Genomic DNA, 24271 nt, shown 5'->3' on the forward strand with positions numbered 1-24271 from the left:
AAAGTAGGAGAATATAGACAAGTTCATACGAGGTGTATTGACATTTTTAAGGGAAAGCTTTTTAAGTTAGTCTATGGGAGAGTTAGTGGATATAGGTGGGACAGTGGGGAGTAGGCATCAGTGAGTAAGAAGAAAGGACACTATCAATGTCTTTTCTTAATGAAGGCCAAAATACTAGTTTTCTTGCCCTTTTCTTAGTGGATAATAAAAGTACAGTTGTGTACACTTACCATAAATGTAGATGTTAGAGTGTATTCACTGTTGCAGTCATTACATTTGGGTAATCTGCTGGCAGGTTGCCCTCAGTCGGCATGAATAACAAAATCTTGGGTTCTGCGTCGGTTGCTGTCTCCTCTTCCATGACGTCAGGTCATCAGGGGTATAAAACATGCAGCCAACGCCATTTTAATCAGTTTTTCTTGCCCCAGATGTCAGGTGCCCCCCAAATGGGGAGCAAAAATCTATCTATCTATATATCTACATATATTTATTTATATATATATATATATATATATATATATATATATATATATATATATATGCATGTATTTTAGAACACAAACATTTTACCTCCAACTAAAAGCAAATACACCACAAAGGCTTTTGAGCATAGTGAAGGAAAGGAGAGGTATAATAATAGAGAAGAAAGGGGGCTGGCGGGTGGGTAACCCGGACTGCAACAGTGAATACACTCTAACATCTACAATTATGGTAAGTGTACACAACTGTACTATGTTCTTCGTGTTTCACTGTTGCAGTCATTACATTTGGGTAGAATCCCAAAGCTATGGATGGGAGGATGGAATTATGCAGCATTAGTAAGGACAGTCTGTTTGGTAATAAGGCAGAAGAAGTTTTAAAAAAGATGAAAGACAAAAGCTAAATCTATGCAAACTGTAAAAGATTTCTTGCCCTTCTTTATAAGGCCCTGCAGGACAGCAGTGGCAAAGCATGCCCTGGATTTAGAAAAGAGAGGTAAATAATAACGTTTTGTGAACGTATGAACTGAGCTCCAAGTAGCAGCTTCTAGAATGTCTCTGGTAGGAACCCCTCTGAGAAAGGCTGCAGAAGTAGATGCAGCCCTGGTGGAATGGGATCTGATCCCCTTGGGGACAGGTTTACCATGGTGCGTGTAGCAGAAACAAATACAATGGCTTATCCATTTTGAAATAGTCTGCTTTGATATAGCCTTCCCCTCTGTCCCTGCAGCAAATGCCACCAGTAGTTGCTCAGACTTTCTTAGAGATTTTGTCCTGTTTAAGTAGAATCTTAGTTGTCTGTGTACATCCAATGAATGCAGAATCTGCTCCCCCTTGTTCTGCGGATTTGGGAAAAAAGTTGGCAGATGAATGGTCTGGTTAAGAGCCATAGTGGATACCACCTTAGGCATAAAAGAAGGATTGGTCCTGAGGGCCACCCTGTCCGGATAAAATATAATGAAAGGCTCCACTGCCATGAGAGCCTGTAGTTCTGAAATCCTTCTAGCTGAAGTGACTGCTAAAAGAAAGGCAGTCTTCCAAGAAAGAAATTTTATGTCTGCATTAGCAGCTGGTTCAAAAGGAGGTAGGGTTAGTTTTTCCAGCACAAAATTGAGGTCCCATGCAGGAGTCGGTGCTCTCCTGGGAGGTTTTAAATTTTTGGCCCCTCTGAGGTACTATTTTAGCAGGGGATGAGAAAAGAGAGGAGGCTCTGTGTTGTAATGAGCCGAGATGGCAGAGGCATGGATTTTTATATAAAAAAAAGATAGGCCCTTGTGAAGCATCTCAGTTAAACCTTGCAAAATCTGAGGAATATTGGGCAATGCTGTGTTTATTCCTTGTGCTTGGTTCCAGGCACAGAATCTCTTCCATTTATCAGCATAAGATTTTCTAGTACTACATCTTCTAGCCTCCAAAATGACATCCATCACAGGTGTACTGAGAGATGTGATTGGTGAAATTAGTTGAATAGCCATGCTGCAAGATTCAGAATTTGGAGCCGAGTATGCAGAATTTGATAGTTCTGCTGAGACAATAGAGGAGGTGTCTGAGGCAAGTACCACGGAGGAAGGTGTGACATATTCCTTAGAAGTGGATACCAGTGTTGGCGAGGCCAGTCTGGAACAATCAGAATCATTTTTGTTTTTTCCTGTCTGACTTTTAGTAAAACCTTGGAGAGCAGAGGCAGAGGGGGAAAGGCATAGACTGATAGGTTTTTCCAGCTGAAGGATAGAGCATCCACTTTCCAAGCTTTTTTGTGATGAAGTATGCTATCAATTGAACTTGTTTGTCTGGCGTGAGGTAAGCCATCTGGGCAGTTGTATTCAAGCTTGCACCCAGGAATGTAATTATTTGAGAGGGTACCAGTTGTGATTTTGTTTCATTTATGGTGTACCCTAGGCCTGTTAGAAGCCTTTTTACAAACGCCAGATGTTGTAGAAGAGTGTCGTTGTCCTCTGCCTGAATTAGACAATCGTCCAGATAAGGATAAATTTGAATGTTTCTTTGTCTGCAAAATGCAATTACTGGTGCCAGGCACTTTGTGAAGACCCTGGGCGCAGTAGATAAGCCAAAGGGCAGTACAGAGAACTGGCAATGCAAATAGCCTGCTTTGAAGCGGAGGTATCTTCTGCAAGATTCCCTGATTGGGATATGCAGGTAAGCCTCTTTTAAGTTTAGAGTTACCAACCAGGCATTCTTGCCTAGCATAGCAGTAGCTGTTGTAGACTCAGCATCTTGAATTTTGGAATGTCCAGGAAAGTATTTAGAATGGATAAGTCCAGAATTGGACACCATGACTTGTCTTTTCTGGGTACCAGGCAAAGTCTTGAATAAAAATCTTGTCCTTTTTCCTTTGCTGGTACTGGTTGAATAACCCCCATATCCATGAGGGGCATGACTTGTTTCTGGGCCTCTGCCCACTGATTTGGGGGCAGGTCTGGCCATCCGTTTGGAATTGCCAATGTGTGGAAATGAAATCTGTACCCCTGGGATATATTTAAGACCCACTGGTCCTGGATAATTAGATGCCAATTTTGAGCATGAAGTGCTAGTTTTCCCCCCAAAGGGGCTGCCAAAAGATAAGTGCTTGGAAATGGCAGAGGGAAGTCATTGAGACTGTTTACCGTAGGGTAGTGCTTTGCTACTTCCTGATTTGGAGGTGGAGGCACCCCATTGTTTTGTCCTGTAAGATCCTTGTGACTGAAACCTGAAGCCTTTGCAGTCTGACCTGAGCAGCTATGTTGGGTACTGGAAAGGACCAATTCTTAGTAGGCCAGTGTCTACTGAACCTGGGTGGCTGCACTTGCAAGAAATCTTTTACAGTTTGCATAGATTTAGCTTTGTCTTCCATCTTTTTTAAAACTTCTTCTGCCTTATTACCAAACAGACTGTCCTACTGTAAAGGAGCATCCAACAATTTAGTTTTAACACAATCAGGCAGATTTTGCTCCTTGAGCCAAGCATGCCTTCTTATCACAAATCCAGTTACGGCGGCCCTGCAAGAGGCCTCCAAGGAATCAAAACCACATTGCAAAGTATGCTTTCCAACTTGTTCAGCTGAATGCAATAAATCCTGTAACTCTATTTTCCACACAATCAGAAATCAACATCAATTTCTGTTTCAGTAAGCCCATGACATGCTGTTGATATTTAAGCATATGAAATTGACAGTTTAAAGCCCTGATTTCCAGGGTTGCAGACATATAAACCTTCTTACCCCATCTATCCAGCACCCTGGAGTCCCTATCAGAAGGGGTAGGATGTTTAGCTGTAGAAGCCTTAACACCCTTGGGACCCTGAGAAATAGTTTCAGGGTCAGCAGTAGGATTTTTGAAAAGAAACTTGTGGGAGTCAGGAACCCTGTAATATCTGTCTGGCTTACTAGGAGCCGGAGGCAGAGAATCAGGAGTCATACTAGATTCTGAGAAAACATCATCAACAATGTCTAAAACAGGAGATATAGCCAAAGGCCTATGCTGAGGAAGGAGAAGAAAATCCCCAAGCCTCTTTTTGGATTCTGAAAAGTCCTGACTCTCCCAATGAAAATGTTCCCTTAAGGTATGCAAAGTCTCTCCAAAGGAAAAATCCTCAGGAGGAGAAGCAGAAGGGATGGATTCTTCTGCATCAGAGTCCTCATACGGGAGGATAGAAAATTCCTGATCAGAAGAGGAATCAGAAGAAATGGAAACCTGATCTGAAGATTCATAATCAGTGCCTTGCCTAGGCCTCAGCAGGAGGGGGGTGGGGAACCCCTGATCAAGGTAATTAAATCCTCAGCAATTTTGATCATTTGTTTTTCAGGCATAAGAACCTGAGCATGTGGCTTATGAGTTGGTTTTTTAGACATAGTAGTTGGTTTTGGCCTTGTTTTTGATGATGGCGTCGGTTTAATATACAAATCTTTAGGCCTGAAAACACCCCTCAGAAGCCGGTGCCTGCTCAGCGGCTCCGGACCCATCCAAGGGAGAGACATCCATGGGTTCAATACTTGAAGAATGTCACGGCATACCGGACTCCGAATGGGTCTCGGTAGAGGCCTATGACTCAAAAGTAGCGGGCATCAGGGGCTGCGAAAATGCCTCACTGAGTACTGGCGAACCGGCGACTGGCTTAGGAGAAGCTTCATCATCGGTTTTGGGCCTCGACGGTCTGTCTCTGTACTTTTCTTTGCGTTTTTTGTGAATTCCGGTAGTCAGATTGCTAACAGATGACATTTCAGGATAGTTAAATCTTGAACCAAACTATTCAGAAGCAAAAATATACCAACACTTAATAGTACTTTGGTTAAATTTAGCACAAAACCGACAGCAAGGCACGTTGTGGTCAGGGCCTAGGCAAGGAATACAGTACAAATGAAAATCCTTATGAGGTATTTGCTTCCCACAAGTAATACAATTAACTTTTACCGACATCGGTAAGGAGCAAGAAAAAGTTTCCCCAACGGGGTACTTAGCTTTAGTTTGAAGACTTCGGTTCTGAAACTCGAAAACGAAAATTTCAGGAGTCGGCCGACCGGCACTTGCGAACTGGTTCTGCTTCGGGCACCGCGCGGCAAGAAAGACTGATTAAAATAGTGTCAGCTGCATGTTTTATACCCTGACGACCTGACATCATGGAAGAGGAGACGGCAACTGACGCAGGACACAAGACTTTGTTATTCAGGCCAACTGAGGGCAACCTCCCAGCAGATTACCTAAATGTAATGACTTCAACAGTGAAACACGAAGAACATCCTAGGTGGCCACGATGCAAAATCTGAATATATTCATGCTGTAATGAACCAGGAACAACAATTTTAGGACCTTTGAAAATAATATTATCTTCCATCAATGCTTTTATATTACGTGATCGAACAGTGAAATGTTCGAGCAAGTAATAATCGACCCCTAAATGTCGAAACGCCGTAATGTCGAATGGCACAAAAAACTCATAAAAACACCCAGACAAACTATAAAAATGCTCTAAGCTGCACCCCCCCCCACAGCCTCGCTACTTAAATATACCAACTCCGAGATCGCACTACAGTGCAATCAATGGAAAACTTACATGTCAGCAATGTACGGAGATCTCCACTGAACCATTCGACATTCCGATGGTTCGACATTTAGGGGTTGATTATTATGTGTTCAAACATTTCACTGTTCAATCACATGATACAGACCCTCCATCAACAACTCATCTCTGTAGGCAATATGACTGCACCTCAGGTGATGCACAAGATTGTTTTGACAGCCATCCAACATTGATGTAGTGACTGACCTTTTGTGGCACTAGATCAGTCAGTGTGAACTCTCAACTCATCAAGTCTAGTGGTGGAAAAATTACGCACTGACATTGTACTTCAAGGTGATCTAGAAAAAGTACCAGCCAGGTAAAGCAATTTACCTTTACTGTAGACCATTTTGAAACTGCACTTTTGCAATCTGAGCATCATTCTTTGTAATCTTGGTGGAGCAGAATGCATAGGTTTCTTTAGAATAGTAACTAGAGGCTGATGATCAGTTTCAGTTTGAATAACTCTACTATAAATATAACCGTGAAACTTGGAGCATGCAAAAACTATTGCTAGAAGCTCTTTCTCAATTTGAGAGTAATGCATCTCAGTTTGAGTAAGTTTCCTAGATGCATAAGCTACTGGTCTGCCCTCTTGTAAAATAACTGTACCAAGACCAAAATTAGAAGCATCACAGGATAGGGCAACTGGTTTATTCACATCATAGTACCTTAACGTGTGTGTGTGTGGGGGGGGGGGGGGGCGCAATTTTCTGCTTAAGGTAATCAAACACCTTCAAATGATGTTGCAACCATGATCATACAACATTTTTTTGTGTTGGGTCTCTTAACAGTGCTGTCAACTCACTGAAATCTGGTATAAACTTGCCCAAATAGTTGACCATACCCAGAAAACAGTGTAAACTTTGTACATTATCTGGTGCTGATATCTCTAAAATAGCCATTTGTTTGGTTGTGTCAGGTTTTAAGCCTGTACTTGTAGACAAATGTCCTACCTAGGTTACTTCTGGAAGTCTGAATTTGCACTTCAGAGGACGGAGTTTCAAATTTACTTCACGTGCTCCGTCTAGAACTTTCTTGAGGTTTCTGTCATGCTCTGCTTCACCACTGCCTCCAACTAGTAGATCGTCTACTATTATGGCACAAGGAAATCTGAAAAAATTTGTTTCATTGCACACTGAAAAACTTCACTTGCAGAATTTACTACAAATGGCATCCTTAGAAATCTGTATCTGCCAAATGGGGCACTAAAAGTAGTTAGAAATGAGGATTTAGGATCAAGCATCAATTGCCAAAATGAACTCTTTGCATCCAAAACAGGAAATACAGTGACATTTGGTATTAGAGCTGCAGTTTCCTCAACTGTGCGCATTGGATGATATAGCCTCTTTAATGCTTTGCTCAAATCTCTAGGGTCAATGCATATTCTGATTTCATCTGAGCCTTTCTTGTGAGTGGCCATCATGGACAACACCCATTCAGTTGGTTCTATGACTGGACAAATCACATCTTGCTGCACTATCTTATCAAACTTGAGCTTTGACTTAATCTTGCATAGCTATTGGAACTCTTCTTGCTGGTCTGACCACTGGAGTGACTTTGAGGTCTAATTTCATAGAATATACAACTGGCAGCTTGCCCAACTTGTCATAGAAAACATCAGCATATCTGAGAAAATGGCTTCTGCAAAACTTGAACTTGGAACCGCACTCACATGATGAACTTCTTTAGCAAAAAAAACAGATTCATTCAAAAGCTATCTTTGAGACCTAGTAAAGACTGCACTGGTCATGTGACTACAGATAATACTAAGTTGTAATAGTTCTCAGCCAACTACCAGGGAAGTATTACTGAACCTTCAGTTTGAATTTCTTCACTATGCAACAAGTCTCGCACTGATGGTTACACTGACTTGTTCGTTGGTTCTCACTTTTGAAAATGTACCTGCTACTATAACACGGCACTTTGATCCAGTGTCTACTTTTGCTCTGTGGATTTTCTATTGATCCGAACTGTGCAAAATACTTCACACCTTGTCAATAAGTTTACTGCATCCACTCTTTCTTCCAGCACTAATACACCATCTATCTAGAAAGCTGATTGTTTTGGCTCTACTTGATCAACTTGTTTTCTTGTATTACCTTTCTTTACAACTGTGTGAGGCTTACTTGATTTGCAAAACTTCTGAAAGTGGTTCCATTTCTCACACTTATGGCACTGCTGACCATATGGTAAACATTTCTTTCTTTTAGACTCATGGTTTGCACTACAATTTTGACAGTTAACAATAAAGCTAGACTTGAGTTTTGCTGACTCACGCTTGTATGGCATTGAGATGGCAGTGGAGCTTGAACTTCTCCTAGAACTTTCTGGAAAACACAGCACTTTCTTTGGAATTCCTCTGGTTGCTCTTTGCTTAGGCCTAACTTCTGCTTGCCACATACGACATACTGTCTACGTTTGCTCTGGAGCTTACTGAAACCATGCTTTTGTCACTTGTAAGCATGTTCGTGTGCTTTTCTGTCACCTCATGGATCTGACAAATTTCTATTGCTTTGCTTAATGTCAAATCACTGTCACAAAGCAAAATCTTCCTCACTGCAGCACTATTAATACCACATACAAGTCTATCCTTTATCAGCTCATCTTTCAAATCACCAAACCAACACATTTTAGCCTTGTTCCTCAAGTCAATTATATAAGCTGCAAATGTTTCCCCTGGCTTCTGAGTTCTTGTGTAAAACAAATGCCTCTCGAATGTAATTGTTTGTCTGGGGGTTGCACATTTCCCTGAACTTAAGCTTTAAACACTCTGGATCTTCTCTGGAATCATCTTGCACAACAATATGGCGGGCTGAACCTTCACCTTCATACACTGCTGGTGCATATACAAATGATCGCTCTTTTTCTATAGCCCCAGATCCTACTAGATTATGCAAAATAAATGTCCTTGTATGTGCATCTCTATCTACATAAGTTGCTTGTATAAAAATAAAGTACTCCTGTTCAAATATTCTCCAGTTTTCTGCAATATTCTGATCAAACACAAGTGGTTGTGGTTTTCGAAATCTGTCTGCCATATTAACACATACCAGTGAAGGGTCTTGCAAATGCGTACAAATATGCACATATCTATATCTATCTATCTATCTATTTATATATATATATATATATATATATATATATATATATATATATACACACACACACACACACATGTGTGCATACGTAACTGGCATGAACACTAAACTTGGCTAATGCTCTTCTGCTTTATATCTGCACTTTCTTTCTTTGCGCTTATCGGTATTGTGTGAAAGATTAACCATGTAATGCTTTCAATTAACTGGATTTTGCGAAATAAACCTCTCGGGCTTCTCTATGCTTCATTGAACTTGGCGAAATACCTTTTAAATTTCTTAATGCTTCACTGTGCTTTACGAAATAGCTTCTTAAGTTTCTCGATGCTTTATTGTACTTTGCGAAATAACTTTTTAGCTTTCTCGATGTTTTACAAAACTCAGCAGAATAGCTTTTCAACTTTACTGCTTTATGGAGCTTAACAGAATACTTTCTCAGACTTTGCGATACTTTTGTGAAATTTTCGACAAGTAAAGGCAGAAATGCTAAAATCATTGGCTTCTGGAATTGGTAAAGGCAAAAATGCAAAAGTAGTTGCTTGGAAATTTATTGATAAAGGCAGGCATGGACCAGTCATGCATTATCACTTATTAAAGTTGCTGCTTTAAGAAACATTCAAGAACTTTGTAATGCAACTAACTGAGCAATTCACGGGCGCTGTAATAATCTTGTAATCTTTTCTAAGAAACATCTTTCTTAAATACAAGAAACGTATTAAGCAATTGCACAATGAGAATAATCAGATTTTGGTTGCCCAAATTCAATGACTAGATGCAATATACTGAAATGTTCCCAGAATGGCAGCACCTTGCCAGGCAAAGTACAGTTTTGTACCTACCATAAATGTAGATGTCCGATAGGTATGCATCTGCAGTCATAACATATGGGTTGTCCTGCCTCAGGCAGCCCCTCGGTCGGCCGGATTCCAAAGTCTGGGTCTGGCCTCGGCTGATGTCGCACTTTCCCCGACGTCAGAGCGTCTGGGGTATAAAAGCATCAGCCGACGCCATTTTCAGTTTTTCTTGCCCCAGATGCCAGGTGCCATCTAGGAAGGCTAAATTTGGATAAATGCTGAAAAGTTCCAAACATTTGCAAATCATATACGTGTATAAACAAACAAATACACCATAACAGATTCCCCCAGCTAGCTAAAAGAGGGGTAAGCACCCTAGGAATACCACAGAGGGGAAGGAGGGAGGGTAATCCTGACTGCAGATGCATACCTATTGGACATCTACATTTATGGTAGGTACAAAACTGTACTATGTCCTTCAAGGATGCATCTGTAGTCAAAACATATGGGTAGAATACCATAGCCAATCTGGGGGAGGGGGTACTAAGAAAAGGATGGTGTAGTTAAGATCCTCTGCAGGACTGCAGTTGCAAACCCTGCTCTGGATCTAGAGTATAAAGGTAGATTGTAATGCTTGGCAAATGTATGCACGGAGCTCCAAGTAGCAGCTTCTAAAATGTCCTTGGTAGCCACCCCTCGTAGGAAGGCTGTAGTGGTGGCCGTGGCCCTTGTGGAGTGAGGCCTGATATTTTCAGGAACTGTCTTAACATGAAAGGAGTAGCAAAAACGAATGCAATTTCCTATCCATTTTGAAATTGTCTGTTTGGAAATTGCTCTTCCTTGCAACCCAGTTGCATATGCTACAAAAAGTTTGTCAGTTTTTCTGCTAGTTTTTGTTCTGTCCAAGTAGTAGCGTAGTTGTCTGTGCATATCCAGGGTGTGCAAAAGTTTTTCCCCTCCATTCTGTGGATTAGGGAAGAACGTAGGCAAGTGAATAGCTTGGTTCAAGGATACCCTAGATACCACCTTTGGCATAAAAGTAGGATTGGTTCTTAGTGACACCCTGTCCTGGTGGAAAATAAGAAAAGGCTGCACTGCCATTAATGCTTGTAACTCAGATACTCTTCTTGCTGAAGTGATTGCCAGAAGGAATGCAGTTTTCCAAGATAGAAACTGTAGATCCGCTGATGCTGCTGGTTCAAAAGGAGGTAGTGTCAGTTTCTCCAGCACAAAGTTGAGATCCCAGGCAGGTAGAGGGGGTCTTCTTGGAGGTTTAATATTTTTGATACCTCTCAGAAATTGTCTGAGGAGAGGGTGTGAGAAGATAGGCGGATCCACATTGTATTCTGCTGAAATTGCTGAAGCATGAATCTTAATGGAAGAATAAGACAGGCCATTGTGGAACAATTCTGCTAAGTATTCTAGGATATGTGTTAGTTATAGTCTAGATATGGTAGTTCTGCTTAAGCTGTCCGCCAGTGCATTTTCTTTCCCTGGCACGAATTGGGCCTGTAATTGGATATTGAGCTTTAGGCATAGTTCCCACAGATTCATAGCCATCCAGCATAGAGGGTAAGAATGCGTGCCTCCCTGCTTGTTTATGTACCACATGACCGTGGTGTTGTCTGTCCTTATTAGCAGGTGTCCTTGTTGGATAAAGGTTTGAATGCCTAGATTGCATGCCTCACTGCCAGCATTTCCTTTTGGTTTATGTGCATGCTTAGCTGTCCTTGAGGCCATAGGCCTTGGATACATTTGTCCTCCATGTGTGCTCCCCATCCTCGGTCTGAGGCATCCATGGTGATGGTCTGCCTTGGTTTTGGTTTATTGAAAGGCAACCCTCTGTTGGAGTGGCAGGCCTGAGCCCACCACAGGAATTCCTTTTGAAGGCATGGAATGATTGGTATCAGGGTTTCTAAACTGTGACTGTGCTGAGACCATACACTCTGGAGGTACCATTGTAATTTCCTCATATGCAGCCTGGCATGCGGAATTAGAATTATGCAGGATGCCATGTAACCCAGGGCCTGCAGGATTTTCCTTGCAGTAAGCTGAGTTTGTCTTGTCAGAAACATGAAGTAATCTGGAAGTTGTTTTTGTTTTTCTTCTGTGAGAAAAGCCATTTGGGTGGTTGTGTCCAGATCTGCACCCAAAAAAGATATCCTTTGGGATGGTACTAGTCTTGACTTTTGGATGTTGACTGTGTATCCCAAGTTCTGTAGCAGGTGTATGGCATAGGCCAAGTCCTTTATCAAATTTTCCTTGTTGTCCGCTTGTATTAGGCAGTCGTCCAGGTATGGATAAATTTGAATTCCCTGTAGTCTGCAATGTGCAATTACTGATGCCAGGCATTTCGTGAATACTCTGGGCGCAGTAGATAAGCCAAAGGGCAATGCTGAGAATTGATAATGCTCTGATCCTGCAAGAAATCTGAGGTGTCTTCTGCAGTTTGGTCGAATAGGGACGTGCAGGTATGCCTCCTTGAGATCTAGAGTCACCAGCCAAGACTCCTTGCCCAACATGGGAAGAAGTTGCTGTAGGGTCAGCATTTTGAATTTTGGCACAATGAGATAAGTGTTCAGTGCGGACAGGTCGAGAATAGGCCTCCATTGATTTTCCTTTCTTGGTACAAGGAATAGTCTGGAGTAAAATCCGTGGCCTTGTTCTGAACATGGTACCTTTTCTATAGCTTTGATCTGAAGTAAATTGCTGATTTGTTTTAAAGCCTCTGCCCTCTGATTTGGTGGAAGGTTTGGCATTCCGCCTTTTTTTGGCAAAGTGTGAAAGTGGAACCTGTATCCTTTGTCTATTATTTGCAGTGTCCATGCATCCTTTGTGATATAATGCCAGTTTTTTGAGAATAAAGCCAACTTTCCGCCCAAGGGTGCTTCCAGTTGATCCCTGGTAGGCGGGATCAGAGTTAAGTCATTGACCCTGTCCTGGAGTAGTAGTTGTTGTTGTTGCTGCTGTTGTACTACTCCTCTGGTTGGCAGGCTGCCACTGACGGCCTCTGTAGGAGCCCTTCGATTGACCTCTGCCTCTAGGGTGCCTGTTCCTGCCTCTCTGGGCTCTGTCCGAGTCTGGAAAGGACCAATTCTTAGTAGGCCAGTTTCTGCTAAATCTCGGTGGTTGAACTTGCAGGAAATCTTTAACTGTTTGCACAGATTTTGCCTTTTCTTCAACCTTTTTTAAGATCTCCTGCGCAGAGGAGCCAAATAAATTTTGTTTCTCCATTGGAGCATCCAGGAGTTTAGCTTTGACATGGTCTGGCAAGGATTGCTCCTTCAGCCAGGCATGCCTACGAATAACTGCCCCAGTCATAGCTGATCTAAATGAAGCCTCCAGTGCATCATAGCCACATTTTAAGAAATGATTACTAACCTGTTGTGAGTTGTGAACCAAATCCTGAAGGGATTTACGGTCTAGGGGTTCAGGAGAAGAAAGTTTCTTATTCAGTTCATCTAACAAATACTCCTGGTACTGTATCCTATGAAATTGACAGTTTAATGCCCTGACAGAAAGAGTTGCAGAAGTATACACCTTCTTTCCCCATCTCTCTAAAGCTCTAGACTCTCTGTCAGAGGGTAGAGGATTTTTGGCAGTAGCGGCCGCAACCCCTTTAGGGCCCTGAGAAATAGTTTCTGGGTCTGCAGAATGGGCTTTATACAAATGGAAATGAGAATCCGGGACCCTGTAGTATCTGTCAGGTTTGGCAGGGGCCGGAGGGAGAGTATCAGGGGCTGTACTGACATCATTGTACACATCATCAATTACATTCAGAACAGGAGGTATAGCCAAGGGCCTATGCTGAGGCAAATGCAAAAAGGTCCTTAATCTTTTTCTAGAATCAGAGAAATCCTGACCTTGCCATTGAAAATGCTCTCTCATGGAGTGTAGAGTCTCACCAAAGGAAAACTCTTCAGGAGGGAGGCGAAGGAATAGATTCCTCTGCATCTGAATCCTCATAAGGCGAGTAAGCCCCTTCCTGGTGGTCTGACAACTCAGATCCATCCGTGGAAGCATCTGAGGAGAGTGGATCAGAGGGGTCAGTCCTGGGCCTTTTGTCTGGAGGAGGTTGAGAGGCCCTGTCTGGGTGAGGTTGTTAACCCCTAATTAAGGAAATAAGGTCCTCAGCAAGGCTGAGGATCTGTGAACTAGAGGAAGGCCTCTGGGAGGTAGATCTGGCAGGCAAAGCTTTTGAAAGTTTGGCAGCTTTAGCCCTTGAAAAGGCCTTAATGGACATGGAAGCAGGGGGCCTGGCTGCCCCACGTGCAGGGGTAGAAATGTCCAAAGGTATGGTGTCGGACAATCCCTGAACACTAGCTTCGGTAGGTAGTTCTGAAGCCGACTCAGCCGGGGCCTCTCGGGCCTCAGTGGTCGGAAGAATGGTTTCGGAAGAAGGAAACGCCGAGGACTCGGTTTCGGCCAAAACCGAGACACTCGCGGTAGGCCTAGCCATGGTTTCAGCCGAAACCGCGGGCCGCAAGTGTCGGTCCTTTTCCTTGCGTTTTTTGACCATATGCGAAGTCGGAGTCTCCGATGGCATTTTATAAGCAAAAGCGGCTCCAAAAAATTCCTCTGCAAACTCCGACCGACGTCTAAGAGTTCGGTGGTTGAAGGAGGCACAGGCTAAACAGGCCGATACGTCGTGGTCTGGGCCTAAGCAAGGAAGGCAGTAAGAATGGAAATCCTTATGAGGTATTTGTTTCCCACAAGTTTTAAACAATTATTTACTTTGTCTGACATCGGCTGAGGCAAGAAAGAGTCCCCAACGGGGTACTTAGCTTTTTTCTAATTCTTCGGTTACTGAAATCACTTGATCTGACCGACCGGCACTTGCGAACAGCTTCTGCTTTGGGCACCGTGCGGCAAGAAAGACTGAGGAAAATGGCGTTGGCTGATGCTTTTATACCCCAGACGCTCTGACATCGGGGAAAGTGCGACATCAGCCGAGGCCAGACCCAGACTTTGGAATCCGGCCGACCGAGGGGCTGCCTGAGGCAGGACAACCCATATGTTATGACTGCAGATGCATCCTTGAAGGACATCTATTTACAGTACAAGAAGCACTCTGTAATGGTGACACTTAGCGAACAGCCACACCCAGCACAAGAACTTTTCTTCAAACAACCATGCTTCAATTGAATTACATTAGATAGTTGCATTTTACACACTGTGAACTCTTTGAAATACATGCACAGTAATAAGCACACACTAAGCACTTTTACACACTCTGAGATACTTTGAATTACTTTAGTTATTTTTTTAATACCAAACTAAGTTGTAGTTATGCACAAACACAGCACTTTGCCCAATATAGCAGTCGCTTTGCTTTATTTTTAGCTAATGTAACCCTTTTCTTCTTATTATTCTTTGTGCTCGTTTAAATCCCTTTCCTTTTTTATGCCCAGGTACTTTCTTTTGTGCTTGCTTTACTCTAAACATGCCCAGTTATACCTTAAACACAGTCTTTCTGCCTTAAACATGCTCATTTTGTACTTTAACGTTCTTGTTTTGTACTTTAACATAATCGCAGACACTTATCTTAAACATTTTCTTTAGTTAAACTTTTTTGAGCTTTCCGCTTGCCTGATAATGTGGTTTATCCCCTTGTAATGCCTTTTCTTGCCTCTTTGTATTGAGTAAATAATTTCTGTTGCTTTTCATTACCTTTGATTGATTCTGGTTATGTTCGCTCTGTTTTCTCTTGGTTTTTCCTTCACTGTCGCCCTTACATCTCATGGCTCCAAATGTTTTCTTCTTTTCCATCCCGGTTCTGATACCATGTTGCTTTTATGTTGGTACACAAATAAACGAGTCTTTGTGGGTTTTGTTTAAGCAGCTTTATTCTACAGAAACACATTACTGTAAAGCTTATTTGACTATAAGTAACCTATAATATACAAACTGTTGTGATCATACATACTTACATACTGGCTGCTTCTTCAAAATGACACTAGGGATTGCACGTGTCTGGAATATATACGTGCACACACAGCCTCACATGCTTCCTTAAAGACATAGAGCACACACGCTACACTGTGATCTACAGCCATCAAGAGTGGATCTAAGTGAGAACTTTGAAAGGTCACGTAAAACAGAAAATTAAGTGCCCAACGGTTATCCCACTGTAGGTGGCCCTACAAAAATGTGAACTGATTTTACCTTATATGCATCTGTGTGTGTGTGTGTGTGTGTGTGTGTGTGTGTGTGTGTGTGTGTATGTGAACGTGTGTTAGGGAGTGGGAATGCTCTGACTCATCTGGCTGCCTTCTTCTGGCCTCTTATCATGGCGAGATAGAGAGGAGGAGGTGGAACAAAAGAGAAGCCCGTGTGACCTAGTTAGAGTAAAATGGTTTGTCTTTTTTCCTGAAACATTCCTCCAGCTTGGAACTTTGCAACACCTTTATTGGCCTATGTTTGGAAGTAATACTGAACTTCTAACAGAAGGCACAGTTACTTGCAGGGTGGTTGAAATACAGGTAATTAATGTCACCATTGATGACTGTCCTACACTGGTATCTGGTGACTGACTGTATAAGCACTTAGCTGTGTGTCAAACGCAAGACAATAATCACACAAATCTAAAGCTCATAATCATGAAAAATAACACTTTCAGATAAATCTTCAGGTGAGAAAAACTCTAATTACACCACTCACTGCAATGTGCTCCCTTCCAGTGGCAGGAAAGTTTATGAGAAAGACAGCTCTTACATTGTGGACATAGAATAGAGCAAAATTGTGAAGAATCTTTGACATTGGAGTGGTACATCCTATTATTTGTTTTGCTTCAAAAATCACTTTTTTTTTTGAACTAGCCCCTAAGTAAAATTCCTAACACTTCATTAACTCGATCATGGCTACCTGGCAGAGATTATTTACAAAGGCAGTCTTAAAACTATCTACACAAGAGGTATAGTATAACATCAGTTTTGCACACAGTAGGAAGTAATTTAAAAACTATAAACTCCATCTTCAAGAGATTACACAATTATCTTAGAACTTTAAGTCGACATTACAATATTAGCTATGGCAGTAAATCTGTACAGTCTTCAATGCTCATTTATCTAAAAGTTGGGCACTTATTTTGCTGTTTGACATGGCCTTTCAAATTTCTCACTTGATCTACTCTTGAGAGCACACTACTTTTGGCCTATATTTCTTACCTCGTTTCCTGCATCTCTGGCAATGTATTTGACATAATGTCTCCAGCTTTTTCTAGCCAGTTCAACTGTTTAAATTACCTCTTTTTTAGTTCTTTATTGAGAAACTGCCAAAGTGTAAGTGCTTATGTATTAGCTACACGACAAATAAAGATCCTTACTTGTACTGTCTGTGTCATCTGGCATCACAGTACACTAAATGTTCTTTGCAGCAATGCCAACATTTCATTCCAACTGCCAAGCACTATAAGTGGGAACAGCTTGAAGCTTATGTCATCCTCCGGACTGCTAGTCTCAACAGGTTCATTTTCTACAAGCATTTGAGAGATGGAAAGCAATTTAGACAAACATAGTTTGGTGATCAAACCTAAGAATTTTATGTACAGCTAATCTTCCAAGCCCTCACTGCTTGTGGTGCTTTTTACCAGATTTGTGCCAAGTGCAAGACTATAATCACACAAATCTAGAGCTCATAATCAGGAAAAGTAACACTTTCATATACATTTTCAGGTTAAAAAACCTAATTACAGCACTCACCACAATCTGCTACCTTCCAGTAGCAGGAATATTTATGAGAAAGACAGCTCTTATATATATGTAACACTGTGGACATCAGAATAAAGCATCAGTTTTGCACACAGTATCAAGTCATTTAAACACTATAAACTTGATCATGTAGAGATTATACGACTATCTTAATGACAACAACCCAAGAACTACAAGTCTACATTACAAGATTATCTATGGCAGTGAATTTGTATAAAGCCTTCAATCTTAATTTCACATGCTCATTTTACCTAATTTTTCCATGAGTTTATTCTATTCTACAACTCCACAGGTGGAGCAACTGTACTTTTATATATAATGGAAAGTAGCATTTTATTTATGTATGCATGCATATAATCATTCAGTAAGGCATAGCTTTACCAGCTGCGGTCTGTAGGTTGTTGGTTTCACTGGAAAGGGATACTGTAGGTAAAAGTATTATCCCAACTTTTACTAGTGCTCTACAGATGAGCACCAGCTATTCAGAGGTGGATGTATCTGGATCCCTGAGAGGTGAATAACATCTGAGCATTTACCTTGGGTAAGGGCAGGTGTCATTAACAAGTATGTGCACAAGGGACAACTCTGAGTAGTGCATCTTGCTATAATGTGTAAATCACTCTACATTTCTGAAGCAGTGCAGTAGAGTGTACTGGCCTAGGTCTGCTGTAAATTGTAGCACTGCTTTATATAAATTGCCATAGAGAAATATCATAAAAAATGAAGCAATTCCTTTTTTGGGTCTCAGTAATGAGGTGTTGCCTGACATACACAATATGACATGCAACTGGCAGATGCCATACCTTTCTTCATATGCTATATAACCAAGATCAGAATAGTAAAAAATCAGTTCACAGAATCTCAATTAATCATGTGGTGAGTGATGATTATCGGACTTTCCCTACCCTCTTGCACGACCCATGTTAAAGCCTGTTCCCGAGATGTGATGGGTGTGTTATAATGTATTCATTAGTTTCACTGAACTACATTTTGATGAACTGCAGTGTACTCAAATGTCATGTACCCTAGAGACAAACTTTAAAGATGGCCATTTTGGGTATGCCCTCCAATTATAACTTAAGAATTAGAACACATGGGTCCTTAACATCTATAACCTCAACAGCAATTTTACGTTCCACAGCGGAGATTCAATTTGAGAGCAGTAAGTCAGGGATTCTTCAGAGGAGGAGGAGTATTCTTCCTCTGATTCATCTAAGGCCTGCACTTGTACCTGCGACTGGAGGGCCTGGAATGCCTTGAACATACTTTGGGAGAAAACTTCCCACTCAAGTGCAGATTGCTGTTCTGTATGTTTTAATTTCAGTTTCCTCTTCAGAGGAGTGGAAGGGTCAGTTGCTTTAGAAACAGACATCTGGGAGGATGGCAGAGTGGGGGGTAGGCCTGTCCGATGCCACGAGCTGTGGTTCCCCTTCGCCATCAGGAGCTGATGGCAGATCTACCTCAGTGGACATACTCATTGTTCCTGCTGAAATGGCTTCCACCATGGTTCCTGATTCAGGCTAAGAAAAGGATATCCGATGGGACCCTGGGCAATCATTTACCTCGAGAGTCTCACCGAACTCCTGAGGTACAGCATGGGCATCGAGCCTAACTTTTCTGGCCTTCTTCTGAGGCGGCTTGTCAGAGGTACCTACCCCGCCCCTCCATTCCTAACGCCAGACGCTGGAGTCTCTGGTCTTGTAGATATAGTTTTAGTGCAGCCAGACAGCTGCGGAGAGTTTTAGGCATGAAAGATTTACAAATTTCATAAGATGTATGATCGTAGGCCTCCCCTAAACAGAATAGGCACTTATTATTCATGTCCTTGGGAGAAATTTGTCTCCCACAAGCACACTTCCCCTTTCTAGTTGACATGTACATCTGAAAGGCTAATTAATATGTACCCAAAAAACCCAGAAGGGTACTTGTCTGTAGCAGACAGCTGAGTCAAACAAGCGAACTGCTTCCCATAGCTGGCGATCCGAGGTCCGACGATCACCGTGGGAGAAAAAGCTCTGAAGTGGGTACGTGCAGCCATCACATTTATAGCCAATGTCGGTTTACGGCTCTGACATCAAACGCTGCATATACCCCTGCTCCTAAGACTTTGGTATACTGGCCGGATATCCTTTGCTGTGGGCAGTTATGAATACTGCAACATGAGACTAGAAGGAGATCTTAAGAATTAGAATACCTGGGTCCTTAACATCTACACCCTCAACAGCAATTTCACGTTCCACAGTTGAAGGCAACAATTCTGGACCAAACTACATATCTTTAGACTTTGAGAGTTTAGTACAAGACCATTTAATTCTTTTAGACCTTTGATTTACTGACTCATCTAGACATATTTAACAAAATGATAGAAAAAATGTACAACATAAAACCAGTTTCATTTTTACTAAAGAAGATACAGCAAATTCAAAACAGAAAGTACTATTCCCTAAAATGTTCAACTGTCATACATTAGACTTTTACCTTCAAAATTGATATTTGAGAAAAATCCTTTTCCTCAAAATAGGCATGAGTAATGAGCTGAAGCTTGGCCTGCAGCAATCCATACAAAGGCTACAAGAGAAAAAAAATGTAGTCAGGTCCTGCATTCTGGTCAACCATACAAGTTAATGAAATGATATTCATTACTTTGTCAATAATTTACTCATCAATTCAATTAAGGAAACTCATTCCTGAATTTGCCATACCTTAAGTAGCCCAAACTGCCTGCAGCTAGACTTGCCAAGAATGAGTTTGTGAGACTGTGTGTGTGTGTGTGTGTGTGTGTGTGTGTGTGTGAAAGAGAGAGAGAGAAAATGTGTGCATGTGAGAGAGTCTCCTGTGCAGTAAAGTACAGTTTTGTACCTACCATAAATGTAGATGTTCGAAGATCCACATTGCTGCAGTCCTTACACTTGGGTAGTCCGCTGTCCACGGTTGGCCCGAATATCAAAGTATAAGGCTGACGTCGGTCAGGGCGCATTTAACTGACGTCAGGACGTCAGGGTACAAATGCGCATGACCGGCGCCATATCCTCAGTCTTTTCTTGCCCCAGATGTCAGAAGATCTTAAAAATAAAGGTCAAAACCAAAAGACAGCAAACAAAAAACCAACCACCCTTGCACTAACTATATGTACAATATATACAATATACACAATATGTACAACCCAACCCACACAACCACCTACAATTACAGAGGGGAAGGAGGGAGGGTAAATTGGACTGCAGCAATGTGGATCTTCGAACATCTACATTTATGGTAGGTACAAAACTGTACTATGTTCTTCATCTCACATTGCTGCAGTCCTTACACTTGGGTAGAATCCCAAAGCAGAGGTAAGGGAGGATGGCTAACTATAAGGAAGCAGGAGCTGCCAAAATGCCCTGCAAAACCGCAGTGGCAAAACCAGCCCTGGACTTAGAGTAAAGTGGCAGGTGATAATGCCTAGAGAAAGTATGCACAGAACTCCAAGTAGCTGCCTCCAAAATATCTTTGGTTGCCACTCCCCTCAAAAAAGCTGTTGAAGTGGCAGTAGCCCTAGTGGAATGAGGCCTAATCCCAGCTGGAACCTCCTTGCCATGATGGGAATAACAGAAAGCAATGCAAAACCCAATCCACTTAGAAATAGTTTGTTTTGACACAGGCTTGCCCTGAGAACTCAAAGCAAAAGAAACAAACAACTGCTGAGACTGCCTGAACCCTTTAGTTCTGTCCAAATAATAGCAACTGCCTGTGTACATCCAAAGTGTGCAAAATCTTTTCCCCCTTATTTTGGGGATTTGCATAAAAAGTAGGCAAATGAATAGTCTGGTGTAAAGCCACACTAGAAACCACCTTAGGCATAAAGGAAGGATTAGTACATAATGATACCCTATCCTTATGGAAAATCAAGAAAGGCTCAACTGCCATAAGGGCCTGTAATTCAGAAACCCTTCTTGCAGAGGTAATGGCCAACAAAAAAGCAGTCTTCCATGATAAATATTTCAACTCAGCAGTAGCTGCAGGCTCAAAAGGTTGTAGAGTGAGTTTCTCCAACACAAAATTGAGATCCCAAGCAGGAGTAGGAGCTCTTCGTGGGGGTCTTATATTCTTTGCCCCTCTAAGAAATTGCTTGAACAAAGGATGAGAAAACAATGGCGGGTCGCAATCATAGTGAGCTGAAATTGCTGCAGCATGAACTTTAATAGAAGAGAAAGACAAACCTTTGTCTAGTAACTCAGTAAGATATTGAAGAGCCACACACAAATTAGGCTCAGAAACATCAAAATCTTTGCTGCACTCCAAAATAAAAATCTCTTCCATTTATCAGCGTACACTTTCCTTGTACTAGGCCTTCTAGCTTCCAAAATAACATTCAAAACTTGCTGAGGAAGTGGAGGCCCATTATGGTTCAAAACAGAATATGCCAGGCTGTTAGGTGCAGAGAGTGAAGCTTGACATTGAGCAAATGGCTGTCCTCCTGTGACAACAGGTGTGGAATCGAAGGCAAAGGCCATGGAGGCTTCCGTACTAGACTTCTTAGTAATGGGTACCAGTGCTGTCGAGGCCAATCTGGAGCTATTAAAATCATCCTTGGCTTGTCCTGTCTGACCTTCAGAAGTACCTTTGGGAGGAGAGGCAGGGGTGGAAAGGCATACACATGAAGATTGCTCCAAATGAAAGAAAGAGCATCCACTCTCCAAGCTGTGGGATGAAACCTTTTCGTGCAAAACTTTGGCAGCTGATGGTTTAGTGGAGAAGCGAACAGATCTATGTCTGGAGTTCCCCATGACACTGTCAATTTCTGAAATACATGAGGATCCAATTTCCACTCGTGGGGATCCATAATTAGTCTGCTCAACACATCTGCTAAGGAGTTCTGTGCTCCTGGCAGAAACCTCGCCTGAAGATTGAGCTGTAAACTGAGAGCAGTCTCCCACAAAATCATTGCTTGCCTGCATAGAGGATAAGAATGCGTTCCCCCTTGCTTGTTGACGTACCACATGACAGTTGTGTTGTCTGTTAGAATCAACACCTGTCCTGGAAGAAGGAATTCCTTGAAAGCTATTAATGCAAACTGGACTGCTAACATCTCCTTCATGTTGATATGTAGATGTTGTAGTCTGACAGGCCACTTGTTTTGTATCCACTTTCCATTTAGAGGTGCTCCCCAAGCTTTGTCTGAGGCATCTGTCGTTAAAATCTGACTTGCCTCTGGCCGGGTCACAGAGAGTCCCTTGTTTAGGTGACATTCCTGAGCCCACCACAAAAATTCCTTCTGAATGCAAGGTATTATTTGAATGACAGTGTCCAGATCCTGGCAGTGCTGTGTTCATACATTTTTGAGATACCATAGTAGCTTCCTCATATGCAGTTTGGCATTGGGAAGCACCAGAATACAAGATGCCATGAACCCTAAGGCTTGAAGGACTGTCCTTGCAGTCAGCCCGGACTGATGAGATAGTTGATGGAAGTAAAGGGATAGACTCTTTTGTTTGTCCGGGGTTAAAAAGGCCATCTGGGCTGCTGTATTCAGTCTCACACCCAGAAAGCACATGTCTTGAGAGGGTACTAGACTGGACTTTATTTAAGTTCACAGAATACCCTAGGCATCTTAGCACTGCTATCACATATTCCAAATGATGAAGAAGCTCTTCCCTTCCTTGAGCCAGAATTAGGCAGTCGTCCAAATAAGGATAGATCTGTATTCCTTTTAGTCTGAAGAAAGCTATCACTGGAGCCAGAACTTTCGTGAACACTCTGAAGCATGATAGATAAGCCAAAGGGCAATGCAGAGAACTGATAGTGAAGTCCCAGCTCAGCATGATACTTTCTGCAACTGAGTCTGATAGGAACATGAAGGTAAGCCTCCTTGAGATCCAAAGTTACCATCCAATGATCTTTGCCCAGCAGAGGTAAAAGCTGCTGCAACGTCAACATCTTGAACTTGGGAATGTCCAGATAAGTGTCGAGGATAGATAAATCCAAAATTGGTCTCCACATGTTCCCCTTCTTTGGTACTAGGAACAGGCGAGAATAAAATCCTAGGCCCACTTCTGGCAGAGGGACCGGCTGTAGGGCCCCTAGTTGGAGCAACAGAGAAACCTGTTTGTGAGCCTCTATTCTTTGTTGAGGAGGAACGTCTGGCATGCCTTTGAAAGGAGGCAAGGTATGGAAATAAAACCTGTAGCCGTGGTGTATGATATCCAATACCCATCTGTCCTGGGTAATTAAACTCCAATTTTCTTTGAAAAGTGCCAACCTTCCTCCCAAAGGTGCTGCCAGACGAGCAGGCTCTGGCAGCTGAAAAGGTAGGTCATTGGGTCTGCTTACGAAAGGACTGACCCCTGCCCTCACCCAAAGCCTGTGCAGGAGAACTCCCTGTTCTAGGCCTGAACCACGTCTAGATCTACCCCTAGACTGGGAATCATAAGAAGGATCGTCCACCCCTTAGTAGGCCAATTTCTACTAAACTTTGGAGGCTGGACCTGCAAAAAATCTTTAACAGTCTGCATAGACTTAGCCTTGTCTTCCATTTTCTTTAAGACTGTCTCAACAGGAGGACCAAACAACACGTCAGATTGTAAAGGAGCATCTAAAATCCTTGTTTTAACATGTTCAGACAAATTCTGATCCCTCAGCCAGGCGTGCCTGCGAAGAACAGTCCCAGTGGCAGCCACCCTAGGCAGAGGCCTGTACAGCATCAAAACCACATTGCAAAGAATGCTTTACCTACTTGTTCAGAAACATGTACTAAATCTTGCAACTCTTTACAATCAATACCTACTGCCAGAGCATCAACCTTAGACTTCAATTGTGAAAGGAGATAGTTTTGGTATTTCAACATGTGAAACTGGCAATTCAGAGCCCTCATAGCAAGAGTGGAAGAAGTATAAACTTTCTTTCCCCATCTATCCAAGGCCCTAGCCTCCTTGTCTGTAGGAACGGATTCTTAACAACAGAAGCCTTAACACCTTAGGCCCCTGGCTAACAGTTTTGGGTCTGCCCTAGGACTCTTAAAAGATACTTGTGAACTTCAGGCACCCTGTAATACCTATCCGGCTTAACAGGAGCAGGAGGCAAAGAATCAGGATTAAGAGAAGCCTCTGTAAAAACATCTTCCACTTTATCCAATTCAGGAGGTATAGCCAAAGGCCTATGCT

At 42.2% G+C, this 24271-nt stretch overlaps 1 protein-coding gene across 1 annotated transcript in view; it reads right to left on the reverse strand.

The window, feature by feature from the left end:
* Positions 1-24271, reverse strand: part of AVL9 (AVL9 cell migration associated) — a 1171768-nt gene that overhangs the window by 704026 nt on the left and 443471 nt on the right. The window contains exon 5 of the mRNA XM_044064846.1: positions 19611-19700. Within this exon, the coding sequence (XP_043920781.1) occupies positions 19611-19700 (90 nt within the window). The remainder of the gene's footprint in view (positions 1-19610; positions 19701-24271) is intronic.

This window comes from Protopterus annectens, chromosome 3.part0 (genome assembly GCF_019279795.1).
Source record: "Protopterus annectens isolate FY-2018-M chromosome 3.part0, PAN1.0, whole genome shotgun sequence".
Lineage (NCBI taxonomy): Eukaryota > Metazoa > Chordata > Ceratodontiformes > Protopteridae > Protopterus > Protopterus annectens.